At 36.4% G+C, this 14873-nt stretch overlaps 1 protein-coding gene across 4 annotated transcripts in view; it reads left to right on the top strand.

The window, feature by feature from the left end:
- Positions 1-14873, top strand: part of TNPO1 (transportin 1) — a 47635-nt gene that overhangs the window by 12555 nt on the left and 20207 nt on the right. For all 4 annotated transcript variants that reach the window (XR_015913522.1, XR_015913523.1, XM_088527189.1 and 1 more), the window contains 8 exons: positions 4527-4676; positions 6419-6525; positions 6966-7099; positions 7637-7718; positions 8449-8571; positions 10571-10689; positions 12430-12490; positions 13095-13287. Coding sequence is in view for 2 of the 4 variants with exons in the window: in XM_088527189.1 (XP_088383315.1) it covers positions 4527-4676; positions 6419-6525; positions 6966-7099; positions 7637-7718; positions 8449-8571; positions 10571-10689; positions 12430-12490; positions 13095-13287 (969 nt within the window). In the remaining 2 variants the exon portion in view is untranslated. The remainder of the gene's footprint in view (positions 1-4526; positions 4677-6418; positions 6526-6965; positions 7100-7636; positions 7719-8448; positions 8572-10570; positions 10690-12429; positions 12491-13094; positions 13288-14873) is intronic.

Raw genomic sequence — 14873 nt, forward strand, 5'->3', positions numbered from 1 at the left:
AAGGCAGAACCCAGTAAAAAAAAAATCCTCATATGGTTCTGAAGAGTGAGAATTATGTCATTCTAGAAGGAGAAAGGACTTTAAATACTTAGCAAAAACAGGAGTAGTGCTTAGCCAGATGCTAAAGTCTATTATTAGCATGAGATATCTCAACTGTGGGATCAAGATGCACTGTTTTATGATTCTTCAGATTACCTTCAGGAAAGATGCTTAGGCCCAGCACTGGCCAAAAATACTGTTTGTACTGTTAAGGTGGCATTGAAATATATATATATATATATTTTTTTTTTCTGGGCATTATTCCATTTGACATTAAAGGAAAGGCATCCTTGCTTGTGTGTGACTGGTGTGAGAAGTGGTAAGGGGCACCCCTTTTAAGGCTAGATTTGATGTCGTGAGTGTGTTGGGTACCCAGTTGTCCCCCAGCAGTAGAGGAGAACACATTGAAACCGTACTGGCATCATCCAAGTATCTAACAGCAAGTCTAGCTTCTGTAAAACCTGGAGTAAGGTGGTGCTCTTGATTCTTAGGAGCCATCACATCCTGCTACAGACAACAGCGTCTTGCCTTACACCTTGAGTAAGAAGGTTCTTACATAAGTAAGAAACACCTTTCCTGCTGGGTGATAAACACTTTGTAGTACGTAGCAGTATACCCTCTTATGCTCTTGCATAGGTCACTAATATGACATCTCACCTGCGTCCGCTTCTGTGGATGTTTGACTCCTTAGAGTGAGAGACTCTGCGTCGACTTTCTGTATCCTATACTTGTTCTTAGCTTGATTTCTAGGTCATCTCCAAAAACCTCATTGCTTTCACATTTGCAACCCAAGTCACACAAGCTCTAGTTAGAAACATAGCTGTTTGAGGACTCCTGCTAGTACGTAAAAAGCACTTGAGTAGCCTTAAAATGATTGATGATATCTATCGGGTATGTTACCTGTGTGCCTTCCAGTAGGTGTGCACCTAAGTGCTCAGTCTGTAAACTGTCACAATCTGAATGTGCTATTAGAGTGTTGCAACAGAACTGAAAATGTGTTGAGGGCCAAATGATCTTTGTATGATACAGTTTTATAGAAACTGTGTGGCTTGAGGGGGTGATCTGGTATTGGTGGACTTAATTAGCACCAAAGATGTTCTCAAATGCCAGCGATCTGCTTCACTTTCCTTCTTTTCCTTGTACTCCATGTTCTTGTCAACTTTCTCTGCTCCCAGGTTGACTGAGATGCAAGGAGGCAAGACTGTGATCTTTTTTGATGGCTGAAGACTGACAGAACTTGCCACAGAATCTGTGAAATGTCTTATTCAGTTCTTAGGCCATCTGCATGTAGGCTTGGTGTTACAGCAAGAACTCCATCCAGACCTGTATTACTGTCTTCTGGCAGTGTAGCTGTTAAGTTGCTGAATGGCCTGGATTCCATAAATATCTTTGTGCAGTCGTAAATCAGAAGAAATTTTTCTCAAATTAAAATGTTGACAATGCTGTAGTTTTAAAAATACTCGAGTATCAGATCCTAGGCTACTACCATAGCTCAGATGGTGAGTGTATATTTTGCACAGTCTGTTTCTCGGTGATATTCACTCATTGTCTCTCAGTGTGGTGATAACTATTTTTTGCTTTTTGTTTTCAATCTTTTTCTTTTTTTTCCTCATTTGACAGAGATCTGACTTCAGTATAAATCTCTTGGAATCAACATTTTCTGTGAAGAATAGTCTTTCTGTTCGCATCTTGGCTAAAAGAATGAATTAAAGATACTTATTGTTGTGTTGCATAGAATGTATAAACATACATAAGAAAAAGTAGTTTTGAAGTTTCGCCCTAATGTGGCCTTGTTTTTTCTCATCTTTGCGTGTGTGTAACTCTGCTGACTGATCTGCCCTTTTCTGACACAAGCATCTTCCTGGTGTCCGTATTTCTGCTTGGTGACATTCTGAAGGATGAATCTTTTTTAGCACATTGTTTGCTGTGGGAAAACAGAGAGAGGAGCAGGCAACAACCTAGAGGCCCCACCACCTCTTCTCCATCCAGGGCATCTTTTCTCTCTCTTCTCCTTTCAGCAGTCTTCCCAGGTGATCCTTATATCCTCACCTCTCTACCTTTACCACAGCCTTCCCTGCTTATATCTCACCAAGTGTTATTCTAATGGTTAACCTCAGAAAATCCTTTTATCCATCAAGCAATCACCATTATTATTTTCATCCCTGGCCAACCTTTCTTCTTATTCCTTATTCCTACAGTTTGTTTATTATTTTCCTAGTATAGTTTATAGCTAATGGAGCTCTCTAATCTGGCTTTGGTTGAAACTCTGATTCTTGTTGCCTCTTGAGATAGTGCTGGACAAGGAGGTGTTGTATTCTTTGTGCCACTGTCGTTGCTGATGATGGCACTCATTTTGGCTTGCAAGGGCTTTGAGTTGTGTGGGAATTGAGCAAAGGCTCCTTTGTTTCCCTTTCTGGCCGAGACTATAGGCACTACTTTGAATCTTAGTATTCACTTAGAGGACTGAATGCTTGGAGATCCTGTCACTGGATCTGATTTGGCTAAGGTAGTCAGAGTTGGACTTACAAGGTCTCTGCACCTACTACTGCGCTATTTTAATTTTTAATTCAGGGGGGCGTACTGATAAAATCTGAGATTGGTTTAGAGTTCAGGAGTTCAAGTTGTATTCTCCAGCTGACCCTTATTAACAATATTTTCAAAACTTTAAACAAAATGAGCAAAACACTTTCAAGGAATAATAATAACAACGATACTTGTCACATGTTAAAGACAAGTTTTGTGGCTGAGAAAAGTTTGTCCATTCATCCACTGTTTAACTCCTTGCTTTAAATTGATAACTTATGTCTTCCTTTCCTCAGCATGCTCTTAGAAAAGTCATTGGCACTTGAAATGCAGTTCTGTAAAAGTGAAACAATTTTTACATTTTTAGAAATTGATCTATACCTAAAACCTGTGGATAGAGTTATGGGATTGTTTCAAATATTTATGAGTAGCATGGCTTCCTGGTTTACTCTTTCATTACATGATTTTCTGATTAAAATTTTGAATTCCACATAAAAGCTATATTTGTTTGTAAATCAATAAACTTACTGCTATAGAGCTTAAAAAAAGCACTTTACAAAAGCTAAAATATAAAGACAAGATTAAAATATGCATGAGGTCTTTCTGGTTTTGAAGCTGAAATAAAATCAGTTGATTAAAATGATTTTTAAATTCCGATTAGCACAAAACAACAACAACAAAAAACAACAACAAAAAAACTTTTTCTGAGAGAAGCTAGCTCAGATTAGCACAGGTCTCATGATGAAGTGTCTTCACAGATGTCCAGCTGAAATCACAGGTGTACTGAGCACCCTACTGTTGTGATGCACTAACTTGCTTTAGAGTATTCTATGTTTAAAAGTTGTATTTCCTCTTTTGCTTATTTATATCTGCTGGGCTGTTGGTAATAGTTTTGAAGGTTTAGAACAGATCTGTGAAAATGTCTAGGGCGAAAGAGATTCACTGAACAGCCTTATTTCTTTTGCAAATAAGGGCTGCATATGAAAATACTTAAAAACTGTATCAATGGACTAATAAACATCTGAAGCAAATGTTAGTTAGGCAACTAGTATTGTTATAAACTAATTTTAAATGTTATTGTACTATGAACTAGTCCTTTGCATTTAGATCATCCGGAACTGACTTTCAGCATATTTTAGAGGTAATTCTAAGTCACTTATTCACCTTGTTGAAGAACCGGACAGGAGTCTACTCCAGTGTAACTGAAAAATCTCTGCTGTGCTTTTTCGCTTTCCCCTCTTGTCTCAGTAGTTTAGAGGAAAATACCGAGGCAAAATGAGCTCAGTGAGAACTCAAACAGTGTCAAATTCTAGCCTAAATTCTTACTCTGTTTATATCAGTTCTGGTAGGTGGGTCTTTTGTTTATTTTTGTAGCAGCCTAACACATAACATCTGTTAACACTGTTTAAAGCTTTTTTTTTTTTTTTTTTTTTTCCTTGCCTTTTCTAATGATCATTTGAATAGATTAGTAGAACAGTTGGTATCTGGAATACAATACTTGTTTTTATTCTGTGGAAAAGGTGAGCGTGGAGTTTCTGGTAGGAATAGGGGCAGGGGGAGTACCTAATTTCTAGGCCTTAAAAGGGAAAACTGGATTGCCATTGGTTTCTTACTGTAACATGGTAAGAATGTCTGTATAGACAGAATGGCTACTGCCAACCAAATGCTTTTGAGTCTCCTATATGTTAGGACTGCAAAGCCATTCCTGGCTTGTATCTTCTAGAAAACATTATCTTAAAATGTAGAATTGGCCATATTAATATTCTGATTATAGGTAAGTAGAAATACTAATTCCAAGCCTAAAAACTTGTTTTATGAATGATTGGGTATCTTTGGAAGGAGACGCGAGGATATAAAGATTATTATCTGTCGCTATAGACTTTGCTCTTTTTGTGCTGATCTGGAACTCTGCCTTATCCTGTGAGTTGATTGAAGTCTTGAGTGTAACTTATTTTCTGTTGCAGATGAACCAACACGTTCCTTGAGTGGTCTCATCTTGAAGAATAATGTAAAAGCACATTTTCACAACTTTCCAAATGGGGTGACTGACTTCATTAAAACTGAATGTCTGAACAACATTGGTGATTCCTCCCCCTTAATTAGAGCTACTGTAGGTGAGTTTGCTCTTATCACTATCTTTTACTTACTGGAGATGCTACTGATAATTTATATGTGGAAGCTACATTATTGAGGTAAAGAGTTTAAAAAATAAAAATGCTAAAACCTTCCATTAATTGCCACAACTTTACCATGTTTTGATGCAGATGCACATTTTTAAATGTGGGCATACAAAGGTTGCACTTTATTTTTGCTTCCTCTTCTGTTAGAGCGTAAAAATTTTACAGTTCAGTTGATATCTCTTGAAGCCTAACTGAAAATTATTATACTTGGATCTCCTAAAATTCAGCCTGCTGCCAATTTTTGTATCTAAAAATAGGACTGAGGAAACTGACTTCAGAACTATTTCAGCACTCTGCGTGCATCAGTGAACACTTCTGTTAGCCAATTCCCCTTATAAATATTCCCTACTAATGCATCTGATGCTTTATGTGAAACCATTCAAAAGAAAACCAATCTTTTAAGACTCCACAAATTTTTGTAAGTGTTTAGCAATCTCTATGTTTAGCTCTGATTAAGGAGAGAACTGACTCTAAACAATTTCCAGTGCTGTAAAATGACTTTTACTTCCGTCTTCATCTTTGCCCTTTGACTTCTGGAGCTCTCCAACTTTATTATCACAGCTATGTATTTTTTTCCATAATACCAAGGAGCAGGGGAAAGTAATTCCATGAGGTGGTCTGAATGGTAACCTCAGGGCAAATTCATGTGATCAGAAAGCGATTCACCTGACTGGAGTTCTCCAGAGGAGACAGCAGTAAAGGAACATGATCCAGTGTCTCTTGGGTCACCACTGGCCATGTTTCTATATAACATTATTCAGTGTTCTTGTGTATTTAGATGGTAAAGTTTTATTTCAAAGATGGAATTTTTGATCATTAGCTCTATGATACCAGGAAGGCTGCTGCTTTTTACTTTTTGGGAGACTGCTATCTGCAGTAGTATCAATTTCTTCTACCTTCAAACCCATCAGAATAACTCCGTAGTGGTTTATGGATTACATTTCACTGTTACATTTTGTCTTGAGGCAAAATGGGCTCATCCAACATAATCCTAGCTCGTAATCTGCCTTCACTATTCCCTAGGACTTTTATATGTGCCAGAAATGGAGTTAGTGACTCATTGGACTATCCACTCTATTGGCTGGATCTGGATCAGCCAAATGAACAGCTGATCTCTGGATAACCTGCCATAGTGTGTCAACTCTTAGTAGGTATTGTGATCTTAGAATATGTCCTTAACATTTTGTGTAGGCACACTGTAGTTGTGAACAGAGAAATTCCTACTGGCTTACATTGACTGACATTCACTGACTTCAGATGTGAAACACTTTTGATATCTGTGCCTTTTTGTATCATAATAAACAAGAGGTGACTTAAGGTGGATACTCTGTTCACTAGAGGTCGAGTTTTGCACAGTGCTTAATAAATTCGGAGCCTAACCTGTCTGCAGTGTTTGGATATGATTATATATTTGATTGGCATTACTTTTTGCTCAATTTCTGACATGTCTCAATCCTTTGTAGTAGTAGCAGGAAGGAACATCCATCTTTTGGATTCCCAAGCCCTTCAGTAGTATTTATAATTGAATGTACCTCCTTCTTTTTATACTTACCGGTTCTTAACAGGAAGAAGAGAAAAAAAAATTCTTAGCTCCATAGTTATTTGAGAGAAGAAAACTTGGTACAAAACCAGTTACATGATGATGATTTTCTTTTCCATATATCCAATTCACTTAGGCATTCTGATAACAACTATTGCCTCAAAAGGGGAGTTACAGAATTGGCCTGAGCTCTTACCCAAGCTTTGCAGCCTGTTGGATTCTGAAGATTACAATACCTGTGAGGTAAGGATACTTATTTTGAAATAATCAAATTCAGATCATGATTTTCTATTTTATGTCTCTTTAGAGATACCATGTATATCCCTAAGAGAACAAGTGGCTCTAATTTGTTACTTACTATTTTACCTCATCACAACTGCATACCAGTATTTCATTATTTTTGAAATGCAAACTGGCCTTTAAGCACATTAAGTAGGATTGACTAGATGACCACTGAATGCTAAATTTAAAATTAGAATTTATTGATAGATTATCTACTCACTCAGCTTGAGATTTTACAATGAAGATATAAAGTACTTAAAAAGACCCTGAAGATGTTTCAATTTAACTGCTCTACCTGTGCTGTAGTACTAAAAGTTACATATTATAAATAAAACCTGCTAAAGTGCTTTCTTCAAAAACTGAATGAACAGTGTTGTGGTTTTTGTTTGTTTTTCGAACAGGGGGCATTTGGAGCTCTTCAGAAAATATGTGAAGATTCTGCTGAAATTTTAGATAGTGATGTATTGGATCGACCACTCAATATCATGATTCCTAAATTCTTACAGTTCTTCAAGCACAGCAGTCCAAAAATAAGGTAGGTTTAGATGCGTTGAAAATTTTGTTTACGTGAACATCAAGGTTGATATTTTAGAACTGTGTAAATTGTTCTAAATCTTTTTTTAAGTGATCCTGCATGTGCAAATACGAGAAGGCACTGAGATTCCATGCACCAGTAAATAAATAGGTACTTTTTGTAGGCATTGCTTATTTGCTTATTTAATAATTAGTTTAAAATATTTATTAGATACATTAGAATATCAGGTGGTACTTAAACTCTGTCTTCTCTCAGAAAATGCAAGATTTGGGGAAATTTTCCTTGCAAACTGGAGGCATCTGGGTGTGTGGGGGAATTTTATGAAAAATGAGGAAGAATTGGCAAACCAACTTTCATTATCTCTTTCCCCCTTGAGAACATGGTGAGAGTCTTATGTTAATGTGCAGATTATTCACTTTTCTTTTAGAAAATACTTGATCACTGTGTTGTTTTCTTTTTATTTCCTAAGCTATGTAAAGGTTAGGAAAAGGATTTTAAGACATAAAAAATAACATGTGTCTATTGTTTCATTTGTAGGTCCCATGCTGTTGCATGTGTCAATCAATTTATCATCAGCAGAACTCAAGCTCTTATGTTGCACATAGATTCTTTTATTGAGGTGAGTGTGCATTCTTGTTTGCTGTAGAGGTTTTGTTTGCTTTTTTTAATTTGAAATTTCAGATTTACCTTACTGAGAGCTTTGAATAGTGCTCCAGAATACCCAACTTCCTCATGGATCTGGTTTCCCATCCCTATCTTCAAATCCACCCCAAGTCAGTGCAGTTCCTTCCATATGCTTGTGCTCGTCAGTCCAAACGGTGTCCCAGCTCAGGAAGCAGTAGAGATGCTTCCTTTCCATAAGTGGATTCTCTCGTTCTGTAAAGATGTAAAAGCAATGACACAGGTCTGTCACCTGTGATGGACTGAGGCAAAGTTTCTGTCCTAGGATTGTCTCATTGAGCCCATCTAAGATGATGGGGATCTCTGAATGCTGCTGAATATGGATTAGAAAAGTTGTATTTGGAGTTATCTGGAGTACCTGATAGGCAACTGTTAATAACTGAAGCAATTTTATGACTCTAGATGCTAATTTAGGTTTAAAAAAAAATCCAGGAAATAATGTTGTGGTAGTGTCTTAATGTTTTGATCGTGTGTTTTATGAATGTTGTTGAGATTATGAGAAGTTCTTTGCTCAGCTGGGTGCCTTTAGGATATAATGTGGTATTCTAGTGAGGTACAGAGTTGGGAAGGGAACAGTACTGCATTCTTCAGTTCACTGATGATATCAATTTAAATAAAAGATGCACTGGAAAAATCAAGCCCTTTCAACCAGTATTGCTTTCCAACAGAATCTTTTTGCGTTGGCTGGTGATGAGGAACCTGAAGTTCGCAAAAACGTTTGCCGTGCTTTGGTAATGTTGCTGGACGTTCGAATGGATCGCCTTCTTCCTCATATGATTAGTATAGTTGAAGTGAGTCTTGTTTCTCAAATTACATGCAAAAACTTTTTGGAGTTTTAGAAATAATGACAAATAAAAGACATGCATTGAAACATGTATATCGTTCTTAACACTTGCCTGCTTCTGATTTGCCATCAAGGTTGAGGCCGTAAAACTCGTTTTAGCTACTTGCTGACTTGACGTTTGTTTGACAATGCATTCAGCAGTTACCTGTCTTCACTAAGGTAATCGATCCTGAAATGGCCAGGATCAGTTATACTGTGGAGCAGCCAGGCATTTTTTGCCCACAAGAGGGAGGACCATGTTGATAAGACAGGCAGTCAAGATACAGCCTCAGTTTTCACTTTGAAGCTGTCAATACATTTTTTTTTTTTTTCCGGATGTGTTGACCACAATAAGGAAAGGCATATTAGGCTATATGGTTGTGAAGCTCTCTGAGCTGCTAATGAGTTTGTTTCCCTCTATATTCAGTTACAGACAGAGAAGTAATTAGAAGTAATTAGACAGCTCGTTTATGGTTCGATATATGGTATGTGCAAATGATATCCAAGAACTGTAGCTATTGTTCAGCATGCACCAGGAGGTTTTTGTGCTCCTTAGAAGCTTGAATGTTTCTCAAGATCAACACTGCTGATGGTGACTGCTCTTAGTAGGTGTGAAGAGAAACATGTATCCATGTGCTGCTCTATATACATAATGAAGAATCTGATATTTCTTTAAGTAAGTAAAATTCTTAATGATCCAGCAGTGATTCTGAGACTGCAGTTTGAACAACATCACTTTGAAAACGACAGATTTAGTATAATGTTCATGCTGTGTTTCCAGAGCACATGGGAATCTTTGGTTTTGTGTTTTGAGTTTTATGTTTGTTTTGATTTTGTACTTCCAGGTGACCAGAAATATGTGTGTTTTTTGTTGGTATTGTTTTGGATGGCATGGCATTGTTTTTGATTTGGGATTTTCTTTTTTCCCCTAAGAACTTCCTACGTCAGTAGTGGACCTATTTTCAATTACTAGATTGCACTTGCCATATTCACAAAGCATATTTATCCAAATACATGGCTAATCAGATCATTCTCAGGAGAAATTGACTGAGTTGAGACTGTAACACAGATAATGCACATTGAGAGAAGAAAACGTAGCGTAAGGAATGTCTTCAGTTAGATTACAATTTGTCGCTCTTATTTTTGTCTTCCTCATCACTGTGTGAATATAACAAAATCGTGTATTTTCAGCCTCTTTGAGGGAAAATGTCAGATGTTGTTACAATATGTTTGTACTAATGAAGCCTTGCTTGAAATGGCTGTGCTAGTTAGCTGTTGTCAGCATTTCAGAGCTATGGTCAGTTTGTTGACAACTCAAAACAGGATTTCTCTTTGACTTCTCAATAGCAGTAACTAAAATTTTGTATAGGGAAGTATAGGGAGGCAATGTTTGTTCCATTCTGTTCAGTTTTGGGAATAAATTGATGTTTTAAAGCAACTGAAAAAAATTCAGAGAAATCTCTGAATTGCTTTTTGCACTAGTAAAATGTAAGACTGTCTTTTTGTTGTGAGTTCTACTTAATTATATACTGTCAGATCATCAACATTGGAAAAAGTTGGTTTCTATGTATTGGATGAAAGCATTTTTTGTCACTTCTATATTAAATATGTAGGTGTACCTTCTTTGTTAAAGTCGAAGGGGCAGAGAAAACTTCCGTGGAAAACTGTTGTTCATAGTGAGAAATGTCTGTCCGTAGTTTCTTGCTAATAACAATCTAACTTAAGTAATGAAGGATATTTTGGAAACTGAGTCATCTTTCATTAAGAAATAAAATTCTCTTACCTTATTCACAGTGCACCCTTAAGTAGTCTCTTAAGCCCAGCCCTACTCAAGAGTGAAGTGACTGGTTACATGGCACTGGTACCACACTCAGGTTTTGGCAAGATACTTTGCAATGTTTGTGTGTTTAAACTGGGCAATTAAAACTCTTGTGTCTTATACAATAATTTCTCTCTATATTGTGTAGTACATGCTTCAGAGGACACAGGACCAAGATGAAAATGTGGCTTTGGAGGCTTGTGAGTTTTGGCTGACCCTGGCTGAACAGCCAATTTGTAAAGATGTATTATGTCGGCATCTTACTAAGTAAGTATTAGTGATTGCTACAATTAATCATTTTTGAAATAGTTGTCTTTAAACTTCAATTTCAGTGTTCTATATACTTTTATTAAAATAATATCAGTTTTTCAGCTTGGTTAGAAGAATTTTCTCATAGCTCCCCTACATAAATGACAGTAGAACAGATTCCACTGAAAAGACTTCTGTGGATTTTAGACCTCATTATATCCAGAAGCAACCCAACTGGTGCTTTACCTCAAGCCTGTCAGCCTCTAGCTCAGGTGGAGGAAAAGATGCACCAATGTGATCTTAAGCTCAAATTAACCTTTCCATATGACATTGCCTTTAACATCTGGTATACTGTCGTATCTGTGTAGGTACTGTGTTTTCTGGTGCTGTTTTGCGTGAGTTATTTCTCTGACTGTGTTTTCTTGATCAAAATTTTGAGCAAATAGATGAGAGATGAGCACTGTAAATGTGAAGCAATAAAAATAGCAAAACTTCAGTTTTCAAAAGCAATTAGAAAGTGAACTAAGATTAAACCATCTACTGTAGCTGTTGAGGCATAGGAATTGAAAGCAGGAGAGATGGTGTTATGAAAAAACGATTTTTAAATTTTAGAATAGTTTAATTTCACCGCTGGTAGCTTGAAAGGCAAAAGAGTGATGGCACAGTTCTTCATTCCAACCTCGTTCCCACTTTAAGGGAGGTGACTGGTATTAAACCTCCCCTGACCAATATGGGCATTGATATTAACATCACCCTCCTACACCATTTTTGAGAAGTTATGAAATTGTTATAATAACACAGTAGGAGAAGAGTAATACTGCATATCCTTTTCTGTGATTTTTTTATATCTTGCTTATTGCTGGGTCTTGATTGACAAATGAGTTCTATAAGAAGTCCATCAATACTTGATGATGCTCTTAATTTTATATTAAAGATGGGAAAATATTTCAAAAAAAAAAACTTATTTGTGGGATGTATAATGTCTTTTTCTTGTGCATTTTACAAGAAAGCCTGTAGACTGTTATGCTGGAAAAATGCTAAATAATTGGTATTAATTATTAATTTGAATGCTATCTTTTCTTTGATTAAAAATTCTGCAGGTAATATGCCATTGGGATATTTTACTTTAGAAAGTATTCTTTTCGTTTGCACAGCCTAGACTTCTGTGTAATTGTAGTCCATAGACATAACCAGTTTAATAACTGGGTGAAGTTCTAGGACAGTTTAGTCAAGGTCTTTTCCATGTTGGGGACTGAAGTAATAACCACAAAAGATGAACGAGGGTTAATGTAGTGAGACTTCGATGCTCAAGATTAGCAAGGTAGGATAGGGCCCTCAGACACAAGTATAGTGACATGTGATAGCCAACTAAGGCTGGCTGGGACATGTTTACTCTCTAGTACTTATTTATCACGTATGTTGTGGGAGTTTGAATTCTTATTCAAAAGCTTTAGACTTAGTTTTTGGAAGGTACTTCTGGATAAACTTCATCATATCGAAGGGTATTCCATTTTTTAAAGTGTAAAACTTGGTTCTCCAATTGGCTAGCTAGAGTTTGTGATTTGAAAGTAATAAGTAATTTGTAATTAAAATATTGATACACCTCATAAATGCAGTTTGGTTTAGGTACTAGTTTTTGTGAATAAGCTACGTTTTCTTGGTTTGAGGTTTTTGTGTGGCAACCAAACTTACGGTCCAGGTAACTGGAAATTGGCTTGTTTTATGTATTATTCTGATATGTATCCTTTTTCTTTGTAGGCTGATACCTGTTCTGGTAAATGGTATGAAATATTCAGAGATAGATATTATTCTGTTGAAGGTGAGCACCAATTTCTTATACTCTTTAAGAATATCTGCTTAACATGTGACCTGTAATTCAGAATGGTTCAGCTGGCAGAACAGATCTGGTCTCTACCACCTGTGTTGTGGAGAACTGGCTATAGGGGCACCCTGTGTTGTTCCAGTATCTAAATGCTGCTGTTACTGTGTCTGCTATTGTTGGATCTGTGGACTTGGTCACTATCCCTACCCATCTCAAAATTGCTCATGAATTACTGCTCATGCAGCTGAGAAAGAATGCTCAGAACTAGCCCTAATGACTTTCTGCACTGAATGACACTGGTTGTTGTTCAAAAAAATAAAAAATAAAATGTTTTAGAATATAACCAACTACAAGAATTTCTCTCAAACTTTTCACCTGACTTTCTCCTAATTATCTTTGTTATACTTCCCCTTCTTTTTCCTGGGAAATACTATAGTAAAATACAGGAAAAATGGCATTTTTAGTTACCTGGGCAGCAAAAGAGGCATGTGAATCTTTAATACACTTAACACAATCTTCAACTAAATTTTATATTACATTCTTAGTGTCTTTCAGCATTATAGTTGTACTAGTTTATCTGATTAAGCCATTCTGATGACAGGGGGATGTCGAAGAAGATGAAGCAATTCCGGATAGTGAGCAGGACATAAGACCTCGCTTTCATCGCTCGCGAACAGTGGCACAGCAGCATGGTGTGATGACACAGCAGCATGGTATTGAAGATGGTATTGAAGATGATGATGATGATGATGAACTTGATGATGACGATGATACTATTTCTGACTGGAATTTAAGTATGTGAAAATAATGAATAAAATATTTTAAAATATAGGTAACTGTGTAATATGGCAACCACAGTTAGAAGAGAACTATTTCTTGTGTAGCAGTACTGAAGCTTTGGTTTTAAGCAGAGCTATCAGGAAGTTTTTCAGATGTGTAACAAATCTTACCTTTGTATCTGCACTAATAAAAACTAGCCAGCTGTAGGCTTATTTCTTATGTTGAATATGACAGATGGAGCTGCAAGTATCTACTGGATGCAATTTAACAGAGGTTTTTTGGTTATGAATTTTCATTCTATAAGCTAATATAAAAACTGTGCTCACATTTTTAAAAAAAAGTTTTATATTGATCTTAGCTTGAGGAAGCTAAGTAATGCTTTTTTTTTGTATTTTGCTCTTCCGTGTTAAGACTGTGTAGTTTTTTATTGTTTTGCTTTTATTTTTTTTTCCCCATTTGAACCTACTACTACTAGTACCAGCAATTACCAGTAGTTGTTTCTATACGCGAGAGATTTGCTTCTGAGCAGGATATAGAACTTAAGTTATGAAGAGACAAGAGGGAAAGCACAGTCCTGATGATCTATATGTGTCATAGGATCTGTAGGTCAATATGGCAAAGAAAGAAAACACCCCTAATGGGTTTTTTAAGCTCAGTTAAGCACGGTTAAGACTGTGAATGGAATTCTGATAAATCTGACATAAATATATTTTGCCATCAAGCAGCTTCATTCCAAAGCAGTAAAAGATTTGTGTTTTGGCTGTTTCTGTGAGATGTGTGATGACCACTTTCTCTTTCCATCGAGTCTGCTGCTAACGATCTGAAAAGGTAGAGCAAGTTCTCAGGTCATTGTCCATGTAACGGTTTAATTCTCAGTTATGGTTTGTAAGATTGATGATAAAGTCTGACAGCTTGGGAGTGTTGGAAACCTGTTTGATGTTGTGGATTGATCTGATAAAATATATATTCCTTTTGAATCCAGAGTCCACAGTTACATTTTCTCATAAAAATAAGAAATTGCAATTAGTGTCAACAACTTAATACGTTATTTTGAGCTACTTTGTTGAACTCTTAAGGTGTAGAAATGGAATACCTGATCTTTGTGTCTGTCTCAGCTTTCATTCAAAAGCTTCTCAACCATTCACTTTATTTTGTTTTTGACTGTTTTGTTCTTTCCACTATGTGGTGAAAAGGTCTTACAGAAAAGTTTGTTCCTTCCTTTCAGGTTGAAAATTCAGACATGTCCACATAAAATTATTTTCCAGAATACTGTTTTTTTGTGATAGATGAATGTAACTCAAAGCTTATGCATCGAACAACTTTGAGTCATATCTGGATTTTTATTATTGTTATCTTAGAAGAAAATATGAACATAAATATGCTCCTTTTGTAAGATGTCTTACTTAGAAAACAGTATAGCTCTAGATCCACAAAGCTGTTTTTGTCACCATTGTTTGGAGATATGAAGGAACTAAATACAACTTTTGAAAAAAATATTTTAATTCGGGAGAGGGTGCACTCTGATCCAGAGTTTTAGTGAGGAAGCTAAAGTTGACCAGGAATGGTGACTGGAAGGGGAAAGGGCAGGAGGGAGGTAGGA

The sequence above is a fragment of the Tinamus guttatus genome, unplaced genomic scaffold (genome assembly GCF_059628265.1).
Source record: "Tinamus guttatus ecotype Peru unplaced genomic scaffold, ASM5962826v1 Tinamus_guttatus_pri_ptg000262l, whole genome shotgun sequence".
Classification (NCBI taxonomy): domain Eukaryota; kingdom Metazoa; phylum Chordata; class Aves; order Tinamiformes; family Tinamidae; genus Tinamus; species Tinamus guttatus.